Genomic DNA, 12,185 nt, shown 5'->3' with positions numbered 1-12,185 from the left:
TAAACAACATTATTTTGTTAAATAAAAACATGGTGATGTTTTTTAAATGATTGCATGTCTCTTATTTAGCACAGAATATGATCCTATCCGTGACATATGGATCTTAACAAATATTCGCTATATCAGACACCTGTAGATCTATCAGCTGTTTATTTCACATGAGTTCCAGTGTGGCAGCTTTTCACGGCTCCCCCTGGTGGATCCATGATCCATTGCAGCTGGTTTCATTAAAATTACATTTATTTATCAAGGGGGCGTATCAAGTCCTGCGGGGGGGGGGGGGGGGGGGGTTCCTTTTCAGCAGGGGCCCACCCCGTGCAGATCACGGATCCGCATGGGTAGGCGTCTGAAATGAAACGCTACATCTGTATAAGGAGGTTTAATATGTACGAGTGTGTATGAGTTTGGGAATGAGGGAGTGAGAGAAAAAGAGAGAGAGAAAGAAAGAAAGATATAAGGCGAAAATTGCGACTTGCTGTAAACCAAGTCTACTGTATATTGTTGTCTCTGTAAACACACTGTACATCCAGACACACACACACACACACACACACACACACACACACACACACACACACACACACACACACATTTCTCAGCTGACACCACTCTTCCACATGCATACCAACACACCTACATCATATTAGTTTCATACATGTATTCCAATGGCTGTCAGGGCCCCATTATACAACAGGCAAAGAAACCAAGAAATGACAAGCATGTAATTCAATGGTAAAATGTCACATCTTGTGATATAGAATAAAAAGGACAAATTGAACTATTTTCCTCCAATATAAAACCCTGACATTACAAAATGCATGATTTTATACTGGTATGGCGGAGAGATCAAAATATGTGGTTATAATGGGAGTGGATGGGACACGAGTGGCTAATGTGTGAGTTTTTTTGTTTAATCTGATTCTGTGCAAAAACTAATAATCCACCAAAAATAAATGTAGTTTAACATATCCAAGACTGTGATAAAAATAAAAAAAGCCGACCCCCCAACATTCATTATATGGAAAATAACTGCCTTTTTTTGCATGTTTTTCATAGAAAACGCAAATTTATGTTTTCAAACTGGCAGTTCAAGGATTAAAATCCTGAACATAATATAAGATTTGGTATTTTTGATCAGGACTGAAGTTGATTGAAAGATTTAACCCCAAAAAGTTTTTAAAAATATTAATCTGTTGTCATTTTAGAGCAGTTTTTGGAAGTGGACATTTTTGTCCCGAATGACTAATGTGTGAGTTTTTTGTTCAATCTGATTTTGTGCAAAAACTAATAATGCAAAAAAATCAATTTTGTTGCTAATCTTTGACATATCCAAGACTTTTATAAAAAAAAAAAAGCCGACCCCCCCAACATTTATTATATGGAAAATAACTGCCTTTTTGTGCATGTTTTTCATAGAAAATGCAAATTCATGTTTTCAAACTGGCAGTTCAAGGGTTAAAATCCTGAACATAATTTAACATTTGGTATTTTTGATCTGGACTGAAGTTGATTGAAAGATTTAACCCCGAAAATGTATAGTGTTATAAAAAAAAAAGAGCCAGTCACCAAATATGTATTTTTTGGAAAATAACTCATTTTCTCTGTTTTCATCATAAAAAAAAACAGCGGTTTCATGTATTCAAAAGGGCATTTAAAGGGTTAAAATCCTGAAAATGATTACATTTTTGGTATTTTCTATTAGGGCGGAAGTTGCTTTAAAGATTGAACCCAAACAAGTTGTGAAAAAAACCTTTTAATATAATGTTTTTATCAAAGGATTTTCCAGTGGACATTTTTGTCTCGGATGACTAATTTTCGTAGTCGATTTGTTACACAGTGAATTAAAGACCGATTTGAAAAATTGAAATTGGAATTCCAAACTAGATCGAGAAAATAGCCTTGTTACAAAAAATCAGGCCATTTGCACCAACAGAACCAAAGTTATTGCAAAATGAAAACTGAAAAATGACCCATATGGACAAAAACGTCCACAGTGATACCGGAGGGTTAATGTCTTTCATTGTTGTAAAGCACTTTTGAATGTGTTATATTTTATGAAAACATTTAAATATTAAGAATATATACAAAATAGGAGGAAAGTAGAAGGTCAATGATATAAATATAGAATAGAAAATATCAAGAAGATACTGTAAATGGTAGCTATAATAATAATAATAATAATAATAATAATAATAATACATGGAACTTGTCTCGCGCTTTTCAAGAAACTCAAAGACGCTTTGACAGAAAATATAAAACAAAAACAAAGAAATACAAAAAGAGATAAACAAAACAAAAAATAGGGGGGGGGGGGTGGTCAGTGGTTGAATGCAGTGTTGAACAGGTGGGTTTTGAGTGATGTTTTGAATGCTGTGAGGGAGGAAGAATCTCTGATGGATTGGGGGAGTGAGTTCCAGAGGGTGGGTACAGCAACGGAGAAGGCTCTGTTTAGAACTGAATAAAACAGTATGGTGCCGGATGTACAAAGATATTAATAGGAGGATGTGCAAAACAGACAAACTAATTAGGCTTTATTTAAACATTAAATAATACTTTTGGTTAAGGTCTTCTTTTAAATACATGTAAGCAAAAAGCTTTGGGGGTATTTATACTAAGCCTGAAAAAGTACTTAACGTTTAATATATTGCATGGTTTGTTTTGGGATTTGACAATCCAACCCAGTCTCCCAAAAAACTAGTAATAACTACGTTGGTCCACAACGTAGGACGTAGTATTTCTACAAAAACGCGTCTGAAATTGTAGGATCCCTACGTTTTTTTTCACCATTCATTCCAATGGCTGGCGTCTATGTCACGTGATCTTCAAATTTCTCCCTGCAGAAAAAAAAAACATGGCCGAACTTCGTTTTATTCTCGGTGGAAAATGCCTCTTTTAAAGTTAGTTTGGCCATTAAAATGCGTTTTGATGTCATTTGATGCGAGAAATATGAGTTGTTATTTCAGATTATGTGTGCAGTGGATGTACATGATCTTTAGTTTGCTAGTTATTACGAAGATTACTTCAGGAAATTGTGTCCATACAACGTTTTCATTGTTACCAAGGTGGTTGCTAGGGAGGCTGCTATCGATATTATTACTGTTATGTTGTGTAACTGTTTAATGGTGTTATCTTTATTGCTACCCCCTTCCCCGTCAATGTATAGTGTTGGTCCACAGCGCAAACATATTAGTTTAACAAAATCCGCATCTAAAATTGTGGCATATACGTTATTTTCCCCTGTGCAATTCTCCATTTACTCAACAATAACACATAATTATCCTTGTGTTTATTTATTTGTTTGATTAATAAACACAAGTTGGAGTCCGTCAGGACTGAGGGTCGGAGCAGCTCATTTGCTTTAGAGAATATTACACCCGGAAGTAAGTATTCTCTCCGCTTCGCTTGACAAACCCCGTTATAGTCCTCAAGCTCTGTGATTGGAGAGTGTGCTCCGAGGGTTACGCCAAGCGTCGAACAGCACTTGAAATGGGATGGAACCATGGCAGACTGTCCAGAACTGGATTTGTCCACCCCGTCCCCCCCTCCCCCACCCCGTCCCCAGAAATACACATGCTGGCTATTGTGTTTCGCAAATTTTTTTCTCTATCCATAGCACGTCTCTACTGGGAGTTGTAGTTTTAAAAGACATTTTCGTATTTCCCATAATAAGAAGTTGCCAGTATTAAACTGTGTACAACCCTGGAGGGGATAGGAAACACTCAAATTTAAAACATATAATTAATAAATGGGTGAAAATTGCTTGTGCTCATAATGGGCAGCATTAATATATACCCACATGCCAGCTAAGGTCAGAAGAGCTTTATTTAACAGCTGGTCTTATGTCTGTGACCCCTCCTGTTGTTAATTGATAAGCCTGAAACATGCACTTGTCAAGGTTCAGAGGCAAATTTTGCAAACCTGGCAGTAGCCATCGATCATCTTAAGATAAGATATACTTTATTGATCCCAAGTTGGAAACATTTGCGTTACATCAGCATGCGTAACAGTTGTAAATATGCAGTGGTGTTTATTTGTAAATCATTTAGTATAATCACAAAAATTCTGTGTTTTATATTTAATAATTCTGAGTTTCTTTATTCATTGATTGTTCAATACCTGACAAGGCCGGAGATGAAATATCTACATACATCCTATAAGAGTATAATACATATGTATAATATCAGTTAAAATAACTGCTTCAACATAGTTAACATTGCTGGAGGTATGCACATTGATAGATCTCTTGTAATGCACTATTGAGGAACCTGCGACCCAAGTTTTTAATTCATTGCTTAACTACACCGTTTGTGTATATGATATGTCAATAAACCTTAGAAAATCTTGAAAGGGATGTGCAAAATATTCATTATATACAGTCTTTAATTAACTATGAGTAGAGAATAACGAGTAATGAATATACTTTATAGGGATCCTATTAATATCTAATAATAAAACTAATGAAATTCAATAAGATGCTTTAACCACTAGGTGTCCCTTTATATCAGCTGTGCACCTTTATGGTGTAAATACAGCCTATCTACCAATTGGATCAAATATATAAAATTCAGCCGAATTAGTGTTGATACTGCAAGGAGACGTATTGTGTGAAAAGAAATGTAAGATGTTGTTTAATTGCTAATATATTTATGATCCACGTCACGTTGTCAGTGTTGGCGGCAGTTCCTCATGTTTGTCTAGAAGTCTTCTCATCAGGGCTCTATAAATAGAGAACTGCGGCAGATATGTCATATTTAATGCAGCCGAACCGTGTATTACAATGGCGTTATGTGATGTCTTTCAAAGAGAAAAGCAAGAACACTCGGAATTAAGTATTATTTTATTTTGAAAAAAAAATATTCGGTCTGTTTCCGGTATTTGTTAATGACGATGTGATGTGAGATGTGAGACTGGAATTGCACAGGGAGAAATAACAACTCATATTTCTCGCATCAAATGACATCAAAACGCATTTTAATGGCCAAACTAACTTTAAAATAGGCATTTTCCAACGAGAATAAAACGAAGTTCGGCCATGTTTTTTTTTTCTGAAATTTGAAGATCACGTGACATAGATGCCAGCCATTGGAATGAATGGTGAAAAAAAAACGTAGGGATCCTACAATTTCAGACACGTTTTTTTTTAGAAATACTACGTCCGACGTTGTGGACCAACGTAGTTATTACATATTCTTTTGTGAGACTGGGTTGGATTGTCAAGTCCCAAAACAAACCATGCAATATATTAAACGTTAAGTACTTTTTCAGGCTTAATATAGATACCCCCAAAGCTTTTTGCTTACATGTACACTGTAAGCCCCAATAAGTAAACTTAACTAAAAAAAACAAGGCAACTGATTGCCTTAAGTATTTTAAGTTAATCAACTCAAAACTTACAATTTTCAAGAACTTAAATAATTGGACTAAATGCTACATGTACCTATTTTTTACAGTAAGATTAAAATGGCTTATTAAGTCAACTCAAATATATTCAGGTACTGTGACTTAAACATTTGAATTCACCTCAACTAATGGATTAAGTTACCAGAACTTAAAAAAACAAGTACTCAAACAAAGTCTTTTTTGGTTTAACAGAACTCAATATTTATTATTTCAACCAAACCAAACACATTGACTTGATCCACTCAAAAACATTGACACAACTGATTGCCTCAATTGAATCGAGTGCGACTAACTTGAACAGCTTTACTACATTTCTTATTTTCTAGCCCTCCTATTTAACATGCTGTCCTGTTAACATTTACAAGACAGTAAAATAAGTAATCATTAAAAAAATGCAAAGGCAATTGTACTTCTGGCACATTTTGGTTAAAACTTGAATAGGGCAACAACTTTGATAACATCACAATGAAAGTCTGAACCCTTTAACTGTAAAACTCTAAAATGTAAATGAATTACATTAACAAGTATCAAATCTTCATCTGGATGAGTTAAAGTGCAGCAACAACGACAAACAAACAAACAAACGCATAAACACACATTCACATGATTAATGCCGGTTAATCAGAAATATTTGATATTATAAAAGTGCAAACAGTCATCCCTCAAAATCAAAGATACTTTGATGTGAACGATGGTAAACAGTAAACATTTTACATTAATACAACATGTACAAGTAAAAGGGAACGTTGAGCAGCTTGAACACCTGGCTGAAAACCTGCAGCAACTGGTACAGCAACTTTCTTAAGGCATTTTTTTTTTCAGAAGGAAATCACTTTGAAGTAGAGGGAAAATGCCTTAAAATGCCCCACTCCACACCTTTTTTCAGATGGATTTCTACACATGCATCATAAAGTCATTCTTGAGGGTCTGCAACTTGGGCGACAATTTACCATCTTCCAGACCAAGTAAAACCTTCTGAGTGAACTCGAAAGTGTTTGTCAGTCCTTTGGGATAGCTGATGTAGTGCATAAATTAGTCCAGACATTACCAGGAATGCATCTGCAAGTCTGGGGAGGCTGACCACAATGTCATTTTCAATGACAACAGAGATGGTCACAGGCTGATATTGCACTTGACTTGTGCCATTGTCACTGGTGACAGTAAGGAGGGCCACTGCAACACCTCCAAGCTCTGGTTTGGACTCTTCCTAAATGAATGAAAGAGAGATAATAATCACAAACTGGGTGTTGGTCATGCATTACATTACATTACATGTTACTTGTTATATGTCAGATTCCTCCACGTACCATTAGCGGGAGCTGGCGTACCACCAGTGAGATCCACTGGCTTAAGGGATTAGACTGTTTTAATTTCTTAAACAAATGGCCGGAACCAAATACTAAAGCTGCATTACATTACATGTTACTTGTTAGATGCTTTTATCCAAAGCGACTTACATACTCAATACTGTGGGCAATCCCCACAGGAGCAATTTGGGGTGAAGTGTCTCAGAGACACGACGACATGCTGACTGTAGTGGGGTTTGAACCTGTGCTCCCTTGATCCGAACACCAATGCTCTATCCACTGCGCCACACGCAAATCTTGATTTTCTGTGTGGCAATATGTATTGACTGCAACTCTTGGAGATATGTTTTCTAAGTTGTTCATATTTTAGTTAGAACTATGTTTTAGAGAGTTGTTTTGTCAACAGACTACACATTTAAAGGTGAAAAACAGGTTTTCTACACCAAAGAATCAGACGAGCGACCAGTGAACCCAAGTGCCAGGAGATCAAACATATCCAATAAATGTTTTACTTAAAGTGGACCTATCATGCTATATTTGAAGAATATATTGTAGAGCCATACCTATATAAAAAAAAGTCTGTTTAGTTTTTTTTTCAAAATACCAAACAGATCCTGCATTTTAGCCATGCCTCATTTCGCTCTATTTGCTCTCTCCAGCCCTGTTTTTGCAGGGGTCTAATTCTGTGAGCTGCAGCTGACCACGCCCCCCTGCAGGAGAGGGGAGCATGCTTTGAGATCAGCTGCTGGGCTGCAGCGGGGAGAAGAGGGGGAGAAAAAGAGATCTCCGTCCTCCGTGTTTTATTCTTATATATGATTATATAGAGTCGTTATCTATTTGTTTTAAAGCTCAATAAATAACAAAGAAGACCTTTGATCTGCACTTTCCTAATTTTGTCCGGAAGATTCAAACTTTAACGAACATGTTGACCGGCGTAAAAAATGTTTTTAGCGGAAACTCTGCCGCACGGTTCCCTAATCCCTTGGAAGAGGCGGAGAGGTGGGTGTTTTTCATCTGCTGGTGGACTACCATTAAGGGCAACCATGGCAACCATGACAACCATGCTCTGGGGTCTTCTTCGCTGCTTTTGGTGTATTTTGTGGCGGCAGCAGCGCTACTTAAAGGCCCGGCATATGTACTACAGTGTTTCCAGCGGGCTCGTGTGAACGGACACGTTAATTGAGCTGAATGCGTGTGAACGGAAGACTTTTTTGAAAACGCATACTGTACGGTGCGTAAACGCAAATGTTCCCTTGTAAATGGGGTCTAAATGAGCCTGGCAAACATACTGTTTCCCATGAGTTCAGCTAATGGTGAGATAAGAGCAACAACTGAGTTATTTTAAATATAGAAACCCACAAATTCTGCTGAAAGCCTTGCTGCCAGCATATTCAAAAAATACAACAGGGAATAACTACTGTAGGAGGGAGGAAAACGGAATCTCCACGCTACATGTAGCCTACTGTAGACACAAACATGGAGCTGGTAATCACAGCGAAGCAGCCTCCGTTTGAAGGACAGAGAGACTGATGGTGCTGAAAGAGAGTCACTGAGGGTAACTGAAGCTGAGCAAGAGGTCCACTGACTCTCTGGTTGACTGCACACTGCTGTGGTCAGCTGCTCTGTTTTTACACTTAAACATACCTGCACTGACTGTTTGTGATTTAGGGAGATGACTAGTTACTGTTTTTCTCTTTTTATTCTTTGAGAACTTTAATCTTGCTCAACCCTTTGAGGCAACACATTGTTTTGTTATCCAGCATTATGCTACACAGGCCAATCAATTACACAGGAATATATTCTGGGTACATCATTTGTTTGAGTTGTTTTTGTGCTAAATGCACAGTTAGAGTCCACAGCCATATGGGAGGCTTGTGTTAACACCAGTGTGTTTTCAGCTATGAGCTAGTAGTCTAACTTTTTGATAATTTGTGATACAAAGAAAGTACATAGAAGACTGATGGCACCAGCACTAAGGCTTAAAAAAATAGTTTTGACCAGATAGTTGAAAGTTTGATACCCGCTTGAAGTCCTCTCTCTGAGAAAAGCATTTCAGCCCCATCAGCTAATATTCAGCATGAGATGACATTTTAAATGACTTGTTTCATGCTCATGTTAATGTCATCACAAATCAGGTTCTTCACAGTTAGCTGTTTTTACTGTGTGTGTGTGTGTGTGTGTGTGTGTGTGTGTGTGTGTGTGTGTGTGTGTGTGTGTGTGTGTGTGTGTGTGTGTGTGTGTGTGTGTGTGTGTGTGTGTGTGTGTGTGTGTGTGTGTGTGTGTGTGTGTGTGTGTGTGTGTGTGTGTGTGTGTGTGTGTGTGTGTGTGTGTGTGTGTGTGTGTGTGTGTGTGTGTGTGTGTGTGTGTGTGTGAGCTATTCCTCCTATTGTTGCTAGGTGCATGATGTCACAGTCGGACTCACCTCATTGGCTGTTTCTTTCTCTCTCATCTTTTTGCCTATTTCAGATATTGTGGCGAGTGTGGAGAGGTGGTGAGGCGTTTCTATCGTCCGTTCTCTGGTTTTCCTTGGGCCCTGTGAGAGCACTGAGACACTCATCACTCTGTCACTGTCCTCTCTCCTTCTATCTATCTCTCTGTCCGTCAGCGGGTCCTGAGCAGCACACAGTAAAGACTCTGTGAGGTTGTAGAGCCGCTCACAGAGATCGTCCTACTCAGGCAATGCAGAAGTGTATCTGAACCCAGTGTTCAGCCCCCCTCCAGTCCAGAGTCTGGCCCGGTGCCACAGGGTCCATCAGGCGATGAGGAGGGCGAGAGAGCTCATCTCTTTCTAGACTTTCTCTTCTCAACCTTGTGTCTTCATGTATTGGGGGTCCTCCGGTGCCCCCGCCCTCTGTCGACCTCCCCGCACCTGCTGCCACCACGGCCGGCCACCCCAGTCGCCTCGTTGCCATGCCGACAGAGACACTGGCTCCAGCCCTGCCAGATAGCAAGGCCGCTGGCCCCGCAACGCCCTTCAGTTCCACCGTACCCCTACGCATCCTCAATAAGGGCCCGGACTACTTCAGGAGACAGGTATGTGTATGTGTGTGTGTGTGTGTGTGTGTGTGTGTGTGTGTGTGTGTGTGTGTGTGTGTGTGTGTGTGTGTGTGTGTGTGTGTGTGTGTGTGTGTGTGTGTGTGTGTGTGTGTGTGTGTGTGTGTGTGTGTGTGTGTGTGTGTGTGTGTGTGTGTGTGTGTGTGTGTGTGTGTGTGTGTGTGTGTGTGTGTGTGTGTGTGTGTGTGTGTGTGTGTGTGTGTGTGTGTGTGTGTGTGTGTGTGTGTGTGTGTGTGTGTGTGTGTGTGTGTGTGTGTGTGTGTGTGTGTGTGTGTGTCGTGTCGTGTCGTGTCTGGTTTCACACATTTCCCCTCCTCGGTTCTCCGGTAGTGACCCGGAAATGGATTTCAGCGTGCCATGTTGAAGGACATCTAATTTCTCTAAATGCACTTCGAGTATCAAACATCGAGGAGGAGCTATAATTGAGGATACACTGATGGGTCCTCTAGTCCTTACTGCATTTGAATTAATGTCTCTGAATGCCTCAAATGAAACAAAATATATATAATGTCCGGGTCCTAGCATCTCACATTAAAGCAAGGAAGAAAGCCCTCAGGATTATAAAAGACCCCAATTACCCCAGCCACAAACTGTTCTGTCAGCTGCCGTCTGGCAGGCGGGACCGCAGCATCCGGACTAAAACCACCAGACTCAGAGACAGTTTCATCCCACAGGCCATTAGACTATTAAACACCTGAACTTTGAAACAACAACATAACATTAATCTGGCTGCTACTTGGGAATTATTTATCTAATACATCATTCCAATCACTTGCAGTATTTCACTTTTTTACAATTTTTTCCTTTTGTATTTCCTTTTGACTTGCACTGTTTTTCTGTGTTATTGTGTTGCACTGTTGGAGGAGCCTGTGACCTGAGATTTGCATCGTCATAACTAAACTGTAGCTATGATAAATAAAAGCCTTGAACCTTGATGTATAAATAGAAGACTGGTTTGAGTCAGGGAAATATGTAGCCAAAGAATCAGACATCGATCAACAATCAATTGGCCTGTTGGCTGACTAAGAGCATTGTTTATTTCAAACAAAAAAGCAATAGGCATAACTCAATACCAACAACTATCATATACCAAAGACAGTCACCTAACACGGTATTATTAATGCTGAGGTTCAAGGCTTTTATTTGCCAGACGTACATAACTACAGCGTAGTTATGTCGATGAAAATCTCAGGTCAAAGGTTCCTCCAACAATGCAACACAATAAAACAGAAAAACAGAAAAAATTGTGCATGTAAATACAAAAACAAAAAATACTGCAATAGTCCAATAAGAGTCTATATACAAGTGATTGGAATGATATACTAGATTAATAATGTGTAAATTGCAGCCAGATGAATGTTATGGATGTTCTTTCAAAAGTTCAGGTGTTTAATAGTCTTATGGCCTGTGGGATGAAACTGTCTCTGAGTCTGGTGGTTTTGGTCCAGATGCTGCGGTACTGGCTGCCAGACGGATAAGTTTGTGGCTGGGGTGATGGGGGGTCTTTTGTAATCCTGAGGACTTTCTTTCTGAGCCGCTGGGAGCAAAGATCCTCCATGGATGGCAGCTCCTGCTTTTGGGGTTCATCTGGCTGCGCTGGTTCTATGTTTGAAAGACCAGGCTCCGGAGTTGCGGATGTCAGGGATGTGACATTCAAGTTGTTGAATTTCAGTTTAGTTTGACAGTATTTTGTTTTCTTATGCGCTGGTACAAATAAACACATCTAAGCTTTTTTCATGGTTGTAATGGACATGGATACATTTGAATGGTGTGACAATGTCCTATTTGATTGGATTACAATGTATATTTCCTGTTATGTCTGCCTGCTTTATTTTACCTAATGCAAAGTGACCTGCTGCTCCATTGAAATCAGTCGCATTGACCCAAAGACACATTTTGAGTTGTATACACTGTAGGAAAGAGGAGATTCCTAGCTTTCTAATGATATCAGGATTGTTGTTGTACTCCAAATATTAAGTAAAATATGTCACATTATATAACACATAGGTTTGAGCAAGCTCTCTGATTGGTCAATAGGCGTGTTTGATTCCACGATCACACAACGATCAAATAGAACGTGCCTAATCACAAAGTATCCAGTGGCCTACACACGCCACTTGCCTACCGAAACTACTTCCATGAGCCTACATCGTGTGGTTTCCATAGCGACGTTTAGCGACACACAGCCGTTACACTGTTATACATTGTCTGTCGTTGGAAATCGGTAGCTACAAAATGTCAGATTTTAAAGTTAATTTTGATTTGTTGGGGGGCCTCAGTATTGATGAATGGTTGGACATGGACACAGACCACAAAACCAACGAAAGATTTGCGGCTGTTTCAACTGACGAGTTGAGTGCGTTGGAACAAAGGCTATCGTTACCATGGGAACTACTTTCTAGGAACTACTTTCTGACGGAGATT

The 12,185-nt window shown here is 39.2% G+C and overlaps 1 protein-coding gene across 4 annotated transcripts in view; it reads left to right on the top strand.

Annotated features, from left to right (window-relative positions):
- The window catches only part of fam110b (family with sequence similarity 110 member B), a 110,607-nt gene that overhangs the window by 87,451 nt on the left and 10,971 nt on the right, over positions 1–12,185 (top strand). For all 4 annotated transcript variants that reach the window (XR_013802936.1, XR_013802937.1, XR_013802938.1 and 1 more), the window contains exon 3: positions 9,174–9,740. Coding sequence is in view for 1 of the 4 variants with exons in the window: in XM_079652050.1 (XP_079508176.1) it covers positions 9,618–9,740 (123 nt within the window). In the remaining 3 variants the exon portion in view is untranslated. The remainder of the gene's footprint in view (positions 1–9,173; positions 9,741–12,185) is intronic.

Source organism: Notothenia rossii, assembly GCF_949606895.1.
Source record: "Notothenia rossii genome assembly, chromosome: 9".
Lineage (NCBI taxonomy): Eukaryota > Metazoa > Chordata > Actinopteri > Perciformes > Nototheniidae > Notothenia > Notothenia rossii.
Note: the sequence above shows the minus strand (reverse complement) of the source record. Positions and strands in the feature narration are given on the sequence as shown.